This window comes from Periplaneta americana, chromosome 2 (genome assembly GCF_040183065.1).
Source record: "Periplaneta americana isolate PAMFEO1 chromosome 2, P.americana_PAMFEO1_priV1, whole genome shotgun sequence".
Lineage (NCBI taxonomy): Eukaryota > Metazoa > Arthropoda > Insecta > Blattodea > Blattidae > Periplaneta > Periplaneta americana.
The window spans coordinates 22,829,772-22,850,948 of NC_091118.1; the positions used below are offsets into that span (position 1 = coordinate 22,829,772).

Here is a 21,177-nt window from a genome sequence, read left to right on the forward strand (position 1 = left end):
TTTTAGTAGAGCCATCGATGTAGATCAGTCGACAGACTCGCTGGGCTGCTGATCCGGAGCTGCGTTCGGGCTTGGGTTGGATCCCCCTTTGGACTTTGGTTTCTTCGGATGTTTTCCCCAGCCGTGGGACTGAAGCCGGATGGTCTATGGTGAGTCCTTGGCATCAACCCCTTTGATTTGATTACCCCCTTTGATTTGATTACCTGGTTGGGTTTTTCCGAGGTTTCCCCCACCGAAAAGGCAAATGCCGGGTAATATTTTGGCGAATCCTCGGACCTCATCTCATCTCACTACATCTCGCCAAAATGTAAAAAAATGTAAAAAAATTGTACAAAATTGTAAAAATTGTAGAAAATTACCAAATTGTAAAACTATAAAAATTTGTAAAAATTGTAATTGTAATATTGTAAAATGTTGACATGTTCCACATCTTAAAGCTTCATTGCTCATGTAAGATCTATGGAATAAAATAAATGAATGAATGAATGAATGAATGAATGAACTGTATGTAGGCTTTAACCACGCAGGTAAAGAGTCGAATAAGAGAGCGTAACAAGAGGGTGGGGTACACTAAGGTATGAAGTATGAAGGTTTAAATGCGCAGGTAAAGGGTCGAATACCAATACTTTTCAGGTTAATGGCACCAGTGAGTTCAGTGACCTAGATGTTTCATTGCTGTTACAGTACATTGCTGAAAATTACATCGAAAATGTTCCACAAAAACAGCGTATTATGCGGGATTTGAGTGCAACAAACGGGGTATTTTATAAAGGCGTTATATATGAAATGTGCAGGGACCGGACAAAAAAAGCGTATTACACGGGATAGCGTAATAAGCGGGCACGTCTTATCGAGGTTTTACTGTAATGGTAATTCAATGGTGCCCTGGGGTTCAGCTCCATTTTAGTCTTAGTTTTAATATACCAGTAGGTTAAATTTATAAAATTATTCATAAGTTGATTTTCTTTGCATCGTGATTATACATTGTGATGAAGGAAAATAACCAAGAACAAAAGTAGTATATAATATATTTTAATACGTAATATATAACAAGACAATCACAATAAAAATTATAACTAATTAAATAACAACAATGTAAGAAATTGAGCATATAAAATTATTGCATCAACCACAAGAAGGTCGTGGATTATTTCACAGCCCTCCAAAAATTACAAATCTGTTTGCTATACAAACAGTAATTGACAATTTAAGATTTTTCTGAATAGGAATACAAAGGTTCAAGCAATAACAACATTTTATAGTAACATTAGACTCTTTATCCATAAAGGAAAAATAACGTTAACTTCAAGGAAGAAAATGTCTTCAAATATCACTTAGAGAGACCAAGATACGAGTACACATGATGAAAATAAATGGCATGGTTTTAATGACAGTAACAAGAACTGCTGATCTACGGAAAATCATTTACTGATTTCATATTTTGTAATGTTAAATGTAGGAATGTCTATGCAAATATTTTAGAAAAGTATATTTAAAAAATGGCGGATATGTTCTTTTAAGGATCGAGTGAAAATGTGTATGGATAAGGCTACAAAGGTGATCAAAGTTGCCAACACAAGATGACCTTTTAAATAGCAATGCATATAAAGTCTAGGCCTACATTTATTCATAAGAAATTTTTTTTATATATATATTTCAGGGTTGTATATCAAAATAATTCCCTCCTTAGTCTACAATTTTATGTGAATATCATCATAAATAAATAAATACAGTATGTAATATGCACATAATCAAATAAAAATACTCGGAAATAAATATTGATATCACACTTTTGTAATATCCAAATTCAAAATTTCTTCATATATTTGAAGCATTTTATAAATCTTTATATAAATATTCGATTTCTCCAATTCAATAAATTTACTTATTTTCTAAAAATAATCATCGTCTTTGTTTAATTTATTTTATGTTATTTTGAAAAACTGGTTCAATAGGCCTATATCTTTTTATATGGGTTTTAGTGAAATTCTTTATATTATAACCCTTTCTTTTAATATTAAATCATATGTTATTGTTATGAAAACAAGTGAAGAGGAAACACAGAAACCAAAATTTGTCTGAAATATTATAATGGCCTGTACCGAGAGACGTGTTATTTTCCAGAGATGAGGGAGAAAGTTCCACTCTTTCCCACTCTCCTTTTCTCTATGCCCAGCACAAGAAAAATGTACTTCAAATTCTTAAAAAAAATACTTGTTTTACTATGAATTATACACATGTTTATTTAATGTTTGTAAACACAATACATTTTAACATAATTAATTTTGCTATTATTCCATACTGGTAGATTTTTAAATTAAATTTCGCTATAAATAGTGATTTTATTATTATTATTATTATTATTATTATTATTATTATTACTATTATTATTATTATTATTATTATTATCATTATCATTATTATTTATTGTTGTTGTTATGTGTCTGTATTTAAGAGTGAATAATTCACAAATTCATTTCAAGGAAAATGCAATGTAGTAAGCAGTGTATGAGGAAAGAAGACATATTTTTAGCAGTGGATATAATCTCATTTGCCCTCCTCTATCGCATACTGGTAGTAACACTGTTACTGAATTAAGTCGGTAAATGTCTTTCACTTGTCTACTAAGCATCAAGTCGTGACAATTCATGAACCCTGCTACTACAAATATTTAAATTGTATACAGAAACTACAACTTTTCCTTATGGTAAATGAGGTATTGTGAAAAGTAAGAAAAAATTCTGGTATGTTATATAGGCTTACTGTAGGCTACATTACACAAATGACGTATGTTAAAATGGAAGTGAAAATAACGGAAATTTACTTAACTAACCCATACTATAAACGATGACAAACATGGAAAAGACACAGTACCGGTAATAAAATAAAATTATAAATAGATGAGATAAAATAGTTAATGGTCGAACCAACAATTACTGTATGAAAAGATAATAGGCAATATACTTAAGGAACTATTGTAGAAATACCCTCGAGGCATAGAAAATGTTTACACATGTTGGGAAAACAAATAGATTCTAACTATAAAATTACTAGCTACTCATCTACAGTATCTAACAAAGAGAAATTGAGCAAAGAAACTTAGCTTCCAAAGACTATTAGATAGCCTATACTGTTGATATCCTTAGGCAGAGTTATAGGAACAACAAAAGAGAGCTATTGTGTGACCAAATATAGGCTAAAGTAGAAAATATACATAAAAAGTATTTTGGTCATACAAAGATTCAACAGAATTGCGACAAAATATGTTTGTCTCAAAAAATTATACAGTCCATTTATGCCAGAGGTATAATATTCTTTCACCAGTGTTTATATATACTACAAGTCTTATTTTGTGCTAATTCGATCTATGTAACCCTCTTTAGAAATGTAACAATTGTTTTCCAGCTAATATCTAAAAGAAAACGTTCATACATCGAACGTATTTCCATTTCTTTCTTTACTTTTTTTAATTTCAGTCACTTTAATTATCGCTAAGTTGCATTGCCTGAGAATCACAGGTTTTTTTCTTATTAATACAAAATCAAATCAATAACAGTGACATAATATCAGTTTGGTACAAAATTCAAATTGTTGTTTTCAACATAGTTTTATCTTTGGAAAAGTGCCTGTTATTCTTTTCTTTTAACTATTATTTATTTTTCTATGACTTCTTACGGAGTTTGAACATTCCGAATTAAGTATGTATGATTTGAGGCTTTCTCGGCGTTGGTTCGCTAATATGTTTTCGCGGGATATCAGCCGAGTTAAAATTTTGGAATGTTCCAAGCTTTCGACTGCTATCTTTGCAGCCATCTTCAGGGAAGTTGTGTCTGGACAGAAAGTCGTGGGTTATATAGATGGCTGATTGGCCAATCCGCCAACCAATCCCGTATCACCTGAGACAGCCTAACATCTATATAACCCACGACTTTCTGTCCAGACACAACTTCCCTGAAGATGGCTTCAGAGATAGCAGTTGAAAGCTTGGAACATTCCAAAATTTTAACTCGGCTGATATCCCGCGAAAACATATTAGCGATTCTGAATTAAACTTAATGTTAATTTAAAAGGTTGTTTCATTTCAATTTTAATATAGGGAGCATAATCCCTCTTATTCTTAATGCATCTGTTGTTCTGAGTGTCTAATTTTTACCACCATATTACAATATGGGGATAGCTAATATATTGCATAATTTTAATCTAGTCTTCTTTATGATTTCTGCAGCTTAAACACAATGTTTATAATTCGAAATTTTCTCAGGCTTCCAGCCAGGTCATAAGTTGGTGATCCACCGACGTTTCGAGGATGTTCATCTTCCTCATCTTCAGGGTTAAATGATATCTGAGGGTACCCAGCTCCTTAATTTATAGTGCCAGAGAGAGTCAGCCGAGGAGCTGTGCGCCGTTTGGCTGTTATTAGTGCGGACCGCGGCGAGAACGCGGCCGACGTGTCGTCTTGCTTTGTGCTTTCCGGCTGAATGACCTTGGGTCTCACGGTGGGCTCGGCGGACGAGTTCTTATGTGTCCTCCGCTGATGATGGCCCGTCGTCCGGGCGGTAACCTGAACCGGGACTCGGGTCTCCAACTAAGCACGGCATGGGCACCGGCTATTAAATTTCTCACCGCCCGGACGATGGGCCGTCATCAGCAGAGGACACATGGGAACTCGTCCGCCGAGCCCACCGTGAGACCCAAGGTCATTCAGCCGGAAAGCACAAAGCAAGACAACATGTCGGCCGCGTTCTCGCCAATCGGCGCACAGCTCCTCGGCTGACTCCCTCTGGCACTATAAATTAAGGAGCTGGGTACCCTCAGATATCATTTAACCCTGAAGATGAGGAAGATGAACATCCTCGAAACGTCGGTGGATCACCAACTTATGACCTGGCTGGAAGCCTGAGAAAATTTCGAATTATCACGTCGCCAGGAAAGCTTCAGTAGTTATTTCAATGTTTATCATGCCTATTATTTTCATATAACTGTTTACTTATTATAGCTGACATCTTTCTCCCTCATAAGAAATCAAATTCCCTAGTTGGAAGTAGACCTACTCACTTATTCTATTGCTTGTTATTGTTGACTATTTTATTTCATATTGCCATTGAACTTATTTTCTTTGCTGACTTGTGAGATTGTTAAACCGTTTTTTGCTAGAATGTTATTCAATGTAAATGTAGCTTTTTGTAAGTTGCATCTTCTTTAAGCTATCTGACATTATTAACAACCAGTACTTTTATTACTTGATCATCTGCAAATAATATGGCACTGGTATTAAGTCAAATTTAATATTTCTAGAGAGTGGAATACCTGATACGGTATTTCTTCAGTTTGCCACTTTTTCATTATTTTCTTCATATATATGCTGTCCTCTGATAATCATCTCAGCTGAATTTGACAATTTTGAATTATAATTTATAATTATTTCATTTCTATTGTAGATTTCCATTATTGTTTTATTAAGTAATATGAGATCGCACTCAATGTCATAATAAAACTCCGAATAGCTGTTCTCTTTGTATACAGTAAAAGATCTAAGATCTTTTCATAATAATAATTAAAAAAAACGAATCAGATATATCAGAGAAATAGCAAGAATATGTTCAGAAATGAGATAGTGGGAAAGAATCTGAAGTAAAATACTTCATGCTGGTACCGGTATCACTTATCCAATAAAAAAGATTACTGAGCAAACAGGTTAGCTGACAGGGAACATGGCTGTACAGGTTTTTGTTGAAGTAGTAGTATTTCACTGCTGAAGTTCCAAATGTCGCCTAGTTTTTCCTTTGTTATGTTATACCTATTTCAACAATACTCGTATTTCTCTTCCTCAATAATTAGTTTCATAATGCGAGAAATAAGAAAGATGTCTTTGATGTTTCAGAAATTATAAAAATACTGAATAACAAGCACATTTCCCCTCTTTACTACTAAAAAATTGAAATTAGAAATGCGAAAGAGTCAAAATTCGATTTCTGTACTAATTAAGATACTTAACATTTCTTTTCTTCCCAACAATTCAACTTATTAGCCTCAATTCTAAGTACATGATCACCAAAACTGAGTATTATGTCACAGATGACTCTAGAAAACAAGCAGAAATCCTCTCCTTTATGCTATTGAATGCAGAGATATGCTTTGGTGTCACTTTTCGAAAAAAAAAATCAGAAGAACAGGTAAACTATATTTAGACTTGAATTCTTTTGTAACACATTTACACAAGATTCTTGTGCAAAATATGAAGTATTATTAGAATCAACCCAATTAATTGCAATTTTCATTGTATTTCTATGCACTTTTCTACAAAATACACTTCATACGAATATTTCATGATAAGTAATGAAGATTACCCATCCATATTTTGTCCAAGTTCACTGTAACTTAACTAGGTAAGAAAGGAGAATTGATTTCTCTAATAATTTTCTGCTCGTTTGAATAATAAAGATTGAAAACTGCATTGGAGAGGTATTAATTCTTATCTCACTGAGACTCAGTCTGTTTATAATAATTATTCTATTTCTAGATCACCGCAAGGACTTCAACCTCAGCCTGAGCAGGAAATATGCCGCAGACCTGAGGATCAACAATATAACACACAATGCCAAAATATCATTCCAGAACTGGTCCCCTGTCATGGTGATCTCATTTAAGAATTTGTGAGGGAACTTGTAGTGACAATAGAGTGCAACGCAGTCCAGTACTTCTCGTCCATACCCATAGATGGCACTGACATAGCCTTCCAAACCATATCGCAGGTAGCTGATGTATGTTCCCCATTTGAGGTATTTAGGCATGTCGGCGAGGTTTACTCCAAATCCAGCGAACATCATTACGGGCACAGAGAGACACGGGCCCAAGAATGTGCCATTCTGAAATCAAAGAAGTGTATTTATGATTCACGTATTATCAATATAATTAGGAGAAACCTTAATGAATCAAGATATTTCTCTCAATTTTCAGATTTATCTTATGTAGTTATGGTTATCAGGGGCAGATGCAAGGGGGGGGGGATTAAGGGGATATATCCCCTCCCGAAATTTTGAGAAAAATACGAAACAAGAAACAAAAATAATATTAATTTTAATTCGTGAATGTACATAGAAATTAGAGGGTTTTCCACGTAAATTCTCTTTGCTAAAATGTTAAATTCCAAGAACTGCAGGAAGAAAAACACAGCGTTCTTACTTCAAGACAGAGAGTCATGAAGAGTATTTTAGGCTCTTAATTTTCCTTCTCTTCTTAGACTGTTTCATTAGTCAGCTCAAGGACAGGTTTTTAAATCATAAGGTAATCCTAAAGTCCATACAAACTTTTCTGCCTAAAAACATAGTGCGAGCATCAGATGAAGATTTAGAAACTGCTGTTCAGGCTATAGTAAATCAGTGGCCCAATGATGTTGATGCATCACCAGAGTCTTTCTTCAATGAATTGAAGATGTGGAGAAGAAATTTCCTTGATCCGAAAAATCTTCACCTAATACCTACTGATTTTATATCATCTTTGAACAGGTGCAATGAAATTATTTTTCCATGCACTCCCAAGGCGCTGAAACTTTTCTGCACGTAGCCTGTAACTACAGCAACACCAGAACGGTCGTTCTCAACATTGCGGTATTTGAAGACTTACTTGAGGAGCACGATGGGAGCAGACAGATTAAATGCACTGGCCTTGATGTATATACATAAAAATGTAGAAGTAAAAGCTCATGAAGTACTGGATGAAATGTCTAAGAAGCCTCGTCACCTTCTTCTGTAAATGTCATTCTGTCATTGTTTTTGTACTGCAGTCATTATAAATGTTAAAATTAAAAAAGTATGGTTTATTTAACAACGCTCGCAATTGCCGAGATTATATCTGCGTCGCCTGTGTGCCGGAATTTTTTCCCTCAGGACTTTTTTACATGCCAGTAAATCGACTGATATGAGGCCTGTCGCATTTAAACACACTTAAATACCATCGAGCTGGGTTGGGGTAGAACCGCAACTTCGAGCACGGAAGGCTATACCGACTACGCTACTGAGGCCAACTTGTAAATACGATGAAAGAGTAATGGAATGGAGAAAAATTCTCTCTTTCATCGTATGATGACGCAGAATATCTGCATGGAAATATCATATGTATTTCGGTACATTAGAATAATATATACAACTTGTAAATGTTTGTGACTCGGAAACAAATTGTGAGTATATAAACTTATTTCTCATTACTCCATTTTTACTATCTCCTCAAATCCCTCCCCGAAAAAAAATCCTGCGTCCGCCCCTGATGGTTATGTTATTAATCATTGGCTCTTTTTTTAAAAAAAAAAACCTGATTAATGAGCATTGTGGTATAAAATAGGAAGAAATATCAAATGAAAGTACGTGAGGGAAATTACAGAATAAAATGGACCATGTAGGGTTGCCAACTTTCCCATATTTGCCCCTAATTTTTAAAAGTCTTCCAGCTCCCATATTATTCTTCTCTTTGAACATTTTTCTCCCTTATTTTTGCATAATGTAATTTTTTTTATTCTAAACATTTCATTTTGCCGTGAATGATGATGATTTATATGATGAATTTTGTTGTTCAAGAGATGTATTAAAATGTGCAGTCTTTATAGAAAGTAATGCTTGTCAGAAATGGGTTTTAGTGCTCACGCGTTTAAAATCAGACAATGTTAAGGTTATAAATTTGGAAAAACTGAAACTGACTAGCTGCAGTGTTAGCCTTTGGGTCCCTCCTCCATACAAGAGAGAGAAAAAAAATGGTCATACAAAGAGGGTGTTTCATCTCATGAACAATAACTGTACAGATGTTCGAAACATGTTCACGACACATTTAACCAAATCAGAGCTGAAAACTGCAGTCTACTTCAACTATTACGCAAAACAAAATCTGTCTCAAAATACTCTTAATTTAAGCCTAATTTCCGAAGTGTAGAATAAAGTTTTTTTTTTTAGTAACTGAACCGAATAATTTGTCTATTTTCTATGTGAAATTTTGTCGATTCCTTAGTCTCCCGTATTTTCTTCAAAAATAGTTGGCAATCCTAGGACCATGTATTTGAATAGACTAGGTTTAAAAATTTGAACTTAGGTGGCGGTTTTGAAAAAAAAAATCTTAATAAAATTCAGTTGGTGGAAATGAAATTTCTGATTAATGGGTATAAAACAAAGGGGGAGGGGGGAGTTAGCAAATGAAAATATATGAGAGAAATTACAGAGGAAAATGAACTATGTGTTTTAATAGACTATGTTTCAAATTTTGAACTTGGGTCTTTGATAAAAAAAAGTAGGGAAAAAAAATATGAAATGAAAATATGTGAGAGACATTACAGGAGAAAATAGACCACATTTTTTAATTCGGAACACCTCAAAATCTGTGCTTCAGTGGCTGGTCATGATAATATCTTTGAAAAATATTGGAGTGCAAGAGGTCAAATGACTTTATTGTCAAACGCCTGGCATTAGAAAACAACAACATTTTTGAATAGACTAAGTTTCAATTTTTAAATTTGGGTCTTTAAAAATAATCTTAGCAAAATTCAGTTGGTGGAAATGAAATTTCTGATTAATAGATATAAAACAGGGGGGAATTAGCAAATGGAAATATGTGAGAGAAATTATAGAGAAAAATGAACCATGTGTTTGAATAGACTATGTTTCAAATTTTGAACTTGGGTCTTTGATAAAAGAAAGTGTAAAAAATATATGAAATGAAAATATGAGAGAGAAATTACAGGAGAAAATGGACCACATCTTTGAATAGACTAAGTTTCAGTTTTTAAACTTGGGTCTTTAAAAATAATCTTAGCAAAATTCAGTTGGTGGAAATGAAATTTCTGATTAATGGATATAAAACAGGGGAGGGGGGGAATTAGCAAATGGAAATATGTGAGAGAAATTACAGAGAAAAATGAACCATGTGTTTGAATAGACTATGTTTCAAATTTTGAACTTGGGTCTTTAAAAATAATCTTAGCAATATTCAGTTGGTGGAAATGAAATTTATGATTAATGGATATAAAACAGGGGGGGAATTAGCAAATGGAAATATGTGAGAGAAATTACAGAGAAAAATGAACCATGTGTTTGAATAGACTATGTTTCAAATTTTGAACTTGGGACTTTGATAAAAGAAAGTGTAAAAAAAAATATGAAATGAAAATATGAGAGAGAAATTACAGGAGAAAATGGACCACATCTTTGAATAGACTAAGTTTCAGTTTTTAAACTTGGATCTTTAAAAAAAATTTTAGCTAAAGTCAGTTGGTGTAAAGAAATTTCTGATTAATAGGTATAAAACAGGCGAACAAATTATCACATGAAAATATTTGAGCGAAATTATTACAGGAGAATAAACTAGGTTTCAAATTTTGTCGAGTTAAATGTTATGAAAACAAAGAATGGGTTGGGGAAAGTGTTCTTTAGGTTCCTTATCTTCTTTGGAAAGTTTCCGAATCACTATCGTCCATACAAATGAAGAAGATGTGCAGATTCGTGTTACTGCTGTCATGTCTCCATGTTGTATGAGCCATAACAGCAATAATTAACCATCCATGAGAAGTATTTGTGGATCTGGACCTAGTTCCAGGAACTATCACAGCTTCTTGCTACATACAATGTTCGCCATACAGATCTTATAAGAGACCGTATGCTACAACAGTGACTAAATTGATTGTGAATTAGGAAGGAGTAGATGAATCATGCTCCAGTCCCATCTTTCTCCAGCATTATTATTTTGTACTTCTACTTGCTGCATTTTACAACACTAATGTTAACATAAAGTGCACTGGATTTTCAGAAAAATAGTAACGTTCATTGAAGCGTTAGTTTTCCTACATAATTTTCCTATTTTTCAAAATCCATCTATTGTCAGTTTTGAGAACTAATGAGTCTATTTAAAAAAGTATAAAATTAGTTTTTATACAAAATAACTACCAAATTTATTATTCTAGTGAAATGGTATTCACATTGATATGTATACTATAATAAAAAACAAATAAATTGAATAATTAAAGGAAGAAAATCTCATCTAAATAAGAGGACTCTGAGAAGGATGCAAGAATACTTGTAGCATTACCGCGCTGAATGGCGATACCAATGCACTGACGTAGATATTGACTGCTTCGAGGGTCCCCAGAAAGCTGCACTAAACTTCTGCCTAAGGTGGAGATGAGAGCTTTGGCTTCACTACACCATGATCCAAACGTTTCAACCGCAAAAGGGACAAAAATATAATTATCTGCAAGATGTTTATATTTATGGTGTTTACTGACAGCGGCACTTTGTGCTGCAGATCCTGGTGTCTTAGAGGTTGAAGACAGATGAGAAGGGGCCAGTGTATCCACACATGTGGAATCCCAAATTAAGGATTTGCCTACACGCCACGGGACTAGAGTCAGACCATCGGGTCTCTTGCCGTCTGAACGGCTGATCCCGGAAGGTTCTAAGATGGATGGAACCCCTGAGGATGTTAATGCACTTTTAATGATGTCATTGAGCGATGAATGACGAGAGAGACGCCCCTTACTCATGACACAACTTAAGGCATGGTGGCCATAAGAATCTACAATATTGCCACAGATACATTTATGAATGTGACAGATTTTGCAACCGAGGCGTAAAGCCACGGAAATTTTAAAGGATCTGGGATCCATAAGGGTACCGATGTTAGGGGAAGGAATTGCATGAAGCCAAGATCCTGAAACATTTTGTTGGAGAGCCAAAAAACGAGCACGATCTGTATCTGAAGAAAAAGGTGACTGAAGGGACTCCTTAACAAGAGAGATTAGCTGTTCCATCCCAATTCTTTTGAACCGCTGGAAAAGACGGAGGATCAGAGTTATTGGAAACCTCACCCCATCGAACTAAAGCCTCCTGCATAAAAGGGATCTGAACCGAATCACTGTAAGAGGGAAAAATAGATTTGATTCGGTCCAAAACCCCGTGCGCAGAAGCTAAAAATGCCGGCGTTCAAATATCACTCAATTTTCTAATACCTAACCCACCAAATTTAATAGGTAGAGAAGCTTGAATCCAACTGCAATCACTAAGAGAAATATTAAATAAAATTTCTATGTAATGACGTATCATATTGTCAGCTTGACAGAGGAAAGATGGAAACAACCATATAGGGGTAGTCCGCAAAAAGTAGTTAAATTTTGGAATCAATAAAGTTCTTAAGGAGAAAGTAAGATATGTGGGGATTAAGGGGGACTAACCTGTCAAGCACAGTTTTCAATCGAAGCAATTTCTGCTCTGCAATATCTTGAACTGCATCTAAGAAAATAGGGGTACCCAGAATGGTTAAATCAGATTTAGAAATTAGTTTAATACCATGAGCTACACGCTGAAAACAGACACAACTTTCTCGAGGTTATGAGAGCAGAAATAAAGTTCGCATTTGTCTGGGTTGAGTTGTAAGCTGGAGTTTTGATCTACTTCTTCAGTAAGAAAGCCGGTGATACTTGCTAATTGTGTTCACACTCACCACGACATTGAAGATAGCACCAATCATCAGCCCGAAGCTCATGGCCACGTACGTAATCAGCAGACTGATGGCGAAGAACATGTTGAAGCGATTCATGTCAGATGGCTGCCCACTGAGCAAGTACACCAGCATTGAGAACAGGAAGCTGCTCACCACCTGCAACACAGAGTAACTTACTGTATGTCAGCCCATCTACGTTTACAAGAAGAAAACAGTGGAGCCTTCTAGAACCTCGTGAAGGTTTTGCATTGATATGTAGGGTTTAAGCTAGAAAATAAATAACTGGGGCAAAAAAATGCACAAATTAAAAATGATATTTGTACAAATGGCGAAAATATTGTGTATTTTGTAATATTCTAAATTGTAAAGTTCGCAGAAACAAAAAATTATGTAATTTGCTTCTTGGAGTTTTATTACTATCAACCCATCTTAGTGTACTCAAGGTATATACAAATAAATAATTAGATTTGTGTTTAGAATCAATTACTGCTGAATTTACATCACATTAATTCCCGATTTACCACGCAAATCGTCTGTAGCTGCATTTAGATTGGCAACAGGCCATAATTGTTTGGCCAAACACCTGCATAGAATTGGAATAAATCAGTCCCCTAACTGCCCATTGTGCAACTCAAACCAAGAAATGGATTCGGAACACCTCAAAATCTGTGCTTCAGTGGCTGGCCATGATAATATCTTTGAAAAAATATTGGAGTGCAAGAGGTCAAATGACTTTATTGTCAAACGCCTGGCATTAGAAAACAACAACATCACATTAAAATCCATCTATTTTTATAAGCACCCCAAACATTGACAGCTCTTGGGAAATCAAATTCATTATGAGCAGGGGCTTCAAGATTTATTGTTTGCAGATTTCTAACTCCTTTTACTGCAGGCAGCTTCTAATTTCGGTTTTTACAAGATTCATGTAACTAAATCCTTGCTCACAATTTGCAGTACTGGTATGCAATGAAATTATTGTAGCATATTGTATAACTAAATCAGTTACAGGAAACTTGTTCACTTAACTTGTTAACATTATGAATTATACCAATTTTAAAAATTCATTCCTGAACATCTATTGCTCAATGTCTTCTTGAATATTGCCCATTCCATTAAGAAAGGAGGTACACCTTTCGCCAGTATAATTTCATTATATTTTAACTTCTTTTTTTTCCCTCAGAATCTACAGATTCTCAGGAAATAACAATTGGCATGCTTCATATACACCACCTGTACATCAATAAATAATTTTAATATTTTTGAAAACCCATTAGTTTTTTTTTAATTATGAAAAAAAAAAAAAAATAGAATTGTTTTCAGCCAGAAGCGTTTGAATGAAAAATCACTCAAATGTTTGAATTTTAATGTAATTCTTCGTTTGATATATTTTTAATAAACATGTCTACAACATACAGTAAAATCTCTAACAAGTTACATCTAAAAATATTTTGATTTAATTTTTTTTATACCGGTACTAATTTCTTTGAAAAAAATTTTGATCAACATTATTTAAAAAAATAAACTATACATTCAATCCTAAAGACTTTTACTGAGAGAACTTTACTTTCATTAAGATATCTTAAGTACATTTTGGGTTATCATGTACTAGACTAGAATTCAGAAGATGATGGAAATAACATGGAAACTAATCAATCAGGTAAAAATAACACCATAATTTAAATACTAATTCAGTAAAGTTATTTATTATTTATATAATCTAAATAACTTAATAATTCATCAGTTATTATGTAAGTATTGAAAGAGTGTAATGAAGAATGAATAATTACATTAAATATACCCTTTGACTAAAGACAAGAAAGTAAAATTTTATCAGTCGAAAAGGACGACTTAAAACTAGATCCCAGGTTCCAGAGAATAAGAAATGAGGAGAGCGAATGGAAGCGGAAGAGACTGTGATGGGTATGTGAGACACATGAATGAAGATGACCATAGAGGATATTGGACATGAGAGTCCGTAATGTAGAGGAAGTCTGGCGAGATTGATAAACTTGGAGAGCGGGAATAACAGACAACCACTGAGGAAATGGAGAAGCCCGTAAAGTAATATTAAATTAACTCACCATTACAGGTATGTCCACTAGGGTGATGGAGAGATAATACGCCTTAAGCGAGTACCATCTATTAAAATGTTCCTTCTGCAGTATCGACGTTTCAGCTGGAACTGTGAACAAAACAACAGTGTCATTAACACATAATTATGTACGTCATTACGAAAGCCCTAATGCGAATTAACACATTGCTTTAGAGAACAAGAGCTACCCTCTTGCAGGAGGCCTTTGCCCTTCATAGGGACACTCGGGCTCATTATTAGGCCTATTATTATTATTATTATTATTATTATTATTATTATTATTACGAAAGACAAAGACAGATTCTGATGTTAGCGATAATGATAATGATAATGAAAATGATTACACTAATACCGGTACTAATATTAAATAATATTAAATAATAATAATAATAATAATAATAATATAATAATGATGATGATGATGATGCTGATGATAATGGTGGTGATGTGTTAATAATAATAATAATAATAATAATAATAATAATAATAATAATATTATTATTATTATTATTATTATTATTATTATTATTATTATTATTATTATTACCGTGTATTTTACAATAGAAATTCTAAATCTCTCTCTCCCATCTGCAGATGTATAAAATATGCTAATTTGCATGGATGTAACTTGGATCCATTTAATGTGTACCGGTAGTATATATTTTTGGAGTTTTCCTATATCAGTTTAATTTATGTCTTTTGTTCAAATATGTATTATAATATTATTCTCGTCATCTTTTATATCATTTTGTAGTTTATTCATTTACATGATTCCATCCTTTCATTTTCAATTAGCCTACAATTACTTTTAATTGTCATTATTTTATATATTTTAATCATCCATTTCATTCCGCCCATTCAATATCATTACTGTCGTTAATAAATGTCTTTATGTGTAATAATTATCTCATGTACTTTTATTGTGATTTTATCATATTGTAATTATGCTTTGTGCTGAACTGTTATTGGCCTCTGGCTGTTGTACAGCACAATAAACAATACTTACTTACTTACAAATGGCTTTTAAGGAACCCCAAGGTTCATTGCCGCCCTCACATAAGCCCACCATCGGTCCCTATCCTGTGCAAGATTAATCCAGTCTCTATCATCATATCCCACCTCCCTCAAATCCATTTCAATATTATCCTCCCAGCTACGTCTCGGCCTCTCTAAAGGTGCACAATAAACAATAGTAAATAAAATAGTAAATAAATAAATTATTATCATCATCATCATCATCATCATCATCATCATCATCATCATCATCATCATTATTATCTTCACAAGACAGGACTGGGCAATGGCCTTACAAAGTATCACTGATGGCTTTATCTTTTCTAAATAACAATCCAGAATTTTATCATCCCAATTTTATCATACTCACAAGTGAGAATTGTAATCATCATGGGCGTCATCATGTTGTGTATGAGACAGCCGAAGAGAAGGTTGTAGTTGTCAAGAACACGAGATCCTTCATTGCCTTCTCCAATAAACAGCCCTCCCAACATGACGGCCACAAGAACGTTCACTGCAATACGTAGATGTGTCATAGTCTGGAAGCAACCAAAAGAAAAGCGTTACCTTATTTTATTATCGGAAAAAGTTATGTAAGAATATCGATGGCTCCAATTTGAACAGTTTGTGCAACAATACCTAGTATAATACCGGTACCTAACTATTCTTTGGACAATGAAGAACAACACTTCGAAACAGGTCAGCCAGGTAATTATCTAAAAATTAATACAGTAAAGAAGTTGAAAAGTTGATCAGTGATAAAATAAAACTTGATTCCTGTCACTGTGTTCACCTCTCTCTCACGAACTTGTAGCATTTTTTTATTTCATACAAGTTTTTCAGGCTTTCATGGTGCATGTGATCAGGATTAGATTTTTGGATATTCCACCGTATCTTGGAACTTGACATTTCCAATGTTTCGGAACTACATACAGGTTCTATCATCAGGGCAGATAGGTAAAACCAGAAGAGTTACCTAGTCTGTTGGGCTCGTTACATCTGGCTTAGGGTTACCAGGTTTTCAGACAGGACAGGATGAGGTCAAGCCTTGAGATATGATTGCTTATCACAAGAAAAATGCACATAATTTTAAGAATTCCATATGCATACCACGCCATATAATTGCCAAAGTTTTTGTACGTATCTAAAAAACTTCACACTGAATTGCTAATTAACAACTTATTTTATTGTAATTTTATTACTTGGGATTTAGATTAAAAACCAATTGAAAAGGTTTTCTGTTACTTAAATTATCCAATAAAATTAGAGACCAACTCTGTGGTATAGGGTCAGCATGCTGGTCTCTTACGTAGAGGGCCTGGGTTCGATTTCCGGTTGGGTTGAATTTCCTGGTTGAGGTTTTTCAGAGTTTTCCCTCAACTGTAAGGCAAATGTCAGGAAATTCAGGCCACAACATCACTGAATATCACCGGCTTCATTCATCACCAAAATCATATTCATAACAAGTCAGTAAACATCTACACACGCCATCTAGTTCACAACAATAGAACCAGTACTCAACAATACTACACAGGCCTAAAAGATTAACTCGCGATATGACCAGAGATATTAAAAGCGAGTATAAAAAAAATACCGATTTCTGGAGAAAAATATTAATTGAATTTAAGCTTACCATATTACTGTATAATATTATGTTTATTGACATTTTGTTGCTTTTTTAGCACAAGCTAGCAAAGTTGAATTTATCTTAATTGTTTAAAAAAATGAATGACAACTATGATTAGAATTTAAGTTTGAGTCCACACCTGTGGAGTAACGGTTAGCGCGTCTGGCCCGGGTTCGATTCCCGGTCGGGGCAAGTTACCTGGTTGAGGTTTTTTCCGGGGTTTTCCCTCAACCCAATATGAGCAAATGCTGGGTAACTTTCGGTGCTGGACCCCGGACTCATTTCACCGGCATTATCACCTTCATGTCATTCAGACGCTAAATAACCTAAGATGTTGATAAAACGTCGTAAAATAACCTACTAAAATAAAAATAAAAAAGTTAACTTGAACCTCAGCTGTTCTGAGATCTGTGGAACATCTGTTCCTTCCTTCTTTTCTTCCTTCCTTCCACTTATTTTCCATAATTGACAAAGTAGAAGCATAAAAAAACGAAGCCGTGTGCATCAGTCGATATTATTTCATTTCATCTATAATGTGATGATTTAACATATGATAGCCTATGATATCCGTACAGTAAAGACATGAAATATTTAAAAAATGATCAAAAATGGCCATTCTTTTACTAATCAGTAAATACGGGATTTTGACGTCCCACATGAGGACAATAAAGGGCAAGGTTTTACAGTTTTAAATATGGGTTGTACTGTACAGTACAGGGCACCTGGCAACTCTAGTCTGGCTACTCCAGGTGACTCTGGTCACCGAAGTATCTTGGAAGGCAATTTATCCCTCTTGATTACACAACTTTTAACACTGTATCACTTCGGAATGTGTATGATAAGACTTTTTTTGTGTTAAATTGTAACGTACAGTACCTTGTTTACATGTTTCGACCTGTGAGGGTGTGTTCGTGTGGTGTAATGTAGCACACACACTCTTTGACTCTACATTACACCACATGAACACACCCTCACAGGAAACAAAACAGGAGGTGCCAAGACCAACAACGACCAGTCCTGAGGATGACCCATAATAGGTCGAAACATGTAAACAAGGTACGTTAGAATTTAACACAAGAAAGTCTTATCATACATATTCCGAAATTTATCCCTAATTCAGATCTGGAGGCAAGCAAACCAATTTCTCAAAAATAAAATGTAATTTTACATGCATAACTTATAATGCTACAGTACAGTATACAAATTTCGAAGCATGTTTTTTAGTACTATAGGTTTATTAATTTGTTCTACAGAATAATATCTGTAATATTGACAGTTAATATTTGAGGAGAAAAATTCGCTCTGACGCCAGGGATCGAACCCAGGTCCTTGGCTCTACGTACCAAGCGCTCTGACCACTGAGCTATGCCGAATTCAATCCACAGCACCGGATCGAACCCTCCTCCTTCAATGTTTCCCTTTGTGGCCTGACTCCAAGTTAGGCATATATGTTGATGTATATGTCCAATGTCAACGCCTCAAATATTAATTGTCAATATTACAGATATTATTCTGTAGGACAAATGAATAAATCTATAATATTCTCATAGCTGCAGTGCATATATTTGTACAGATTACTGTGCACTTAACTGCGGAATCCCGGCCAAACAAGTCACTCAGCTGAGTGCGCTCCTAGTATAATGGCAGTTGACACTAGACATATACGTCAACATATACTGTATGCCTAACTTGGAGTCAGGCCACAAAGGGAAACATTGAAGGAGGAAGGTTCGGTCCAGTGCTGTGGATTGAATTCGGCGTAGCTCAGTGGTCAGAGCGCTTGGTACGTAGAACCAAGGACCCGGGTTCGATCCCCGGCGCCGGAGCGAATTTTTCTCCTCAAATATTAAATGTTTTTTAGGTTTATTTTGCACATTTTAACGATGCAGTTGCATATATATTGAAGGATGTTTTTAGACCAGCATAACCCTAGTTATTACATATACATCACGTGAAATCAGTGGTGTGACATTAATTTAGAAAAATTTGCTTTATCATTTCGCAGGATTACTGCCAACACGAAGTCTTTCTAGTGCCAAATGCCTGCCAAACGATGTAGATTATAGATCATTAACAAATCTCTCGTAATATGCTGATCATTTCGCAAGTTAACATTTTGCTGAACAAATTCAAGATGACATACAAATATCTTTGAGTTATTGCTTGTATGTATATGTTTCACAATCCACAACACTGCAGTGTGCTAGATAATTTATTATGTTATCATGGGTTATCTACATTAATTCTAAAGTCGACTAAATCATAAAATTGTACAAGATTAGACATACACGTGAAATATGAAAGAATTCAAGATAGGTACAGTACAGTAGGTAATATAAAGATCTGAAAGATCCTACGATAACATTACTGGTATCCAGTATTTCAGTTGGCAAAGAGGCTGTGGAGAAGGTATTCCTTGAGTACTGTACCGGTACCTTTGTTTCCCGTGGTAGTCATATTCTACTAGCACATCATTATATTCAAATAATAATAATTTATTTATTTATTTATTTATTTATTTATTTATTTAGAATATTAACGTGCAAAAACAACAGCACAAGGCCAATTACAGTTTTGCACGATACAAAACAGAACAAAACAACAAATGATGATGAGAATGAATGATAGAAAATGGCAATGAGATGAAATACAAACAATATAAATGGTCTACATAATCAATGATCAAATAATAATTATAAAATTACAAAATTAGTACAATGAGATAATTGAAATAATGGAATAGTCTACATTAATCAATTGACCAAATGCAAGAAATAAAATGGACAAATAATTATTAAAATAAGATCAGTGAGTTAAAAACTCAAAGATATACTACACATTAAATGGATCCAAATTGAATCCATGCAAATTAGCATATTTAATGCATCTGCAGACCGGAGAGAGAGATTTAGGATTCTTATTATAAAACAATTTATGAAATCTTAAACCATTAGCAGGAATACGAAGACTGATATTGCTTATGAAAGATTCACAATCAATATCACCCTTAATGACTTTGCAAAAAAATAAATAATCAAGATCCTGACGTCTGGTGAACAAACTACCGCAATTGAAATAATTGCATTTAATCTCATAGTTATAATCGGAATTTGGTAAAAATCTATAAGAACACAAGGAAATAAATTTTCTTTGAATATTCTCCAATTTAGCCGAGTCAGTGGAAGTAATGGAGTTCCATACAACAGATGCATATTCAAGCTTGGATCTAACCAACGTACAGTATAAAATTAATAAACACATAGGAGTGGAAAAAGAATAAGTTATAGACCTAATTAACCAAGCATTCTTAACGAATGGGTATAATAATAATAATAATAATAATAATAATAATAATAATAATAATAATAATAATAATAATAATAATAATTTATTTCGAATATTAATGTGCAAAACAACAGCACAAAGCCAATTACAGTTTAGCACAAAATAAAAAACAAAACAGAACAGAACAAATGATTATGAGAATGAATGACAGAAATGGCAGTGAGATGAAATACAATCAATATAATGGTCAACATTAATCATTCACCAAATGCAACAAAATAAATGACAATATCGAACAAATAATAAAAGATATTAAATAACAAGTAAGGATATATCATGCATAAGTAAAATCAAATCAGATCTTGCAAATTAGCACTTTTAGTACACCTGGCTATTGGAGAAAGGGATTTAAATAATTTAGAGAAGAAAATTCTTTGACCACGAAAACCTTTCACGGGAATTCTAAGATAGGTGTTATGTATAAAAGAATCACAATCAATGACACCATTAATAGCATTATTAAAGAAAGTGTAATCAATATCCTGACGTCTCGAATACAGACTGGTACAGTTGAAATATTACTAGATAGTTCATAATTTAAAGAAGAGGAGTTGGGTACAAATCTGAACGCACAAAGAGAAATGAATTTTCTTTGGATATTTTCTAGTTTAGCTGAATCAGTAGA

General features: G+C 34.0%; 1 protein-coding gene and 1 long non-coding RNA gene across 2 annotated transcripts in view; both read right to left on the minus strand.

The window, feature by feature from the left end:
• Window positions 1–4,765: 4,765 nt before the first annotated feature.
• Window positions 4,766–21,177, minus strand: part of LOC138716178 (ATP-binding cassette sub-family G member 1) — a 126,172-nt gene continuing 109,760 nt past the window's right edge. The window contains exons 9-12 of the mRNA XM_069849019.1: window positions 15,951–16,119; window positions 14,556–14,656; window positions 12,472–12,627; window positions 4,766–6,866 (exon numbers count right to left, since the gene is read on the minus strand). Coding sequence (XP_069705120.1) covers window positions 6,522–6,866; window positions 12,472–12,627; window positions 14,556–14,656; window positions 15,951–16,119 — 771 coding nt within the window. The 3' untranslated portion in view covers window positions 4,766–6,521. The remainder of the gene's footprint in view (window positions 6,867–12,471; window positions 12,628–14,555; window positions 14,657–15,950; window positions 16,120–21,177) is intronic.
• LOC138716188 (uncharacterized) lies at window positions 10,924–12,455 on the minus strand. Its single transcript, XR_011336585.1, has 2 exons — window positions 11,835–12,455; window positions 10,924–11,252 (listed from the first exon to the last, which is right to left on the minus strand). It is a non-coding gene; the product is annotated as an uncharacterized lncRNA (long non-coding RNA).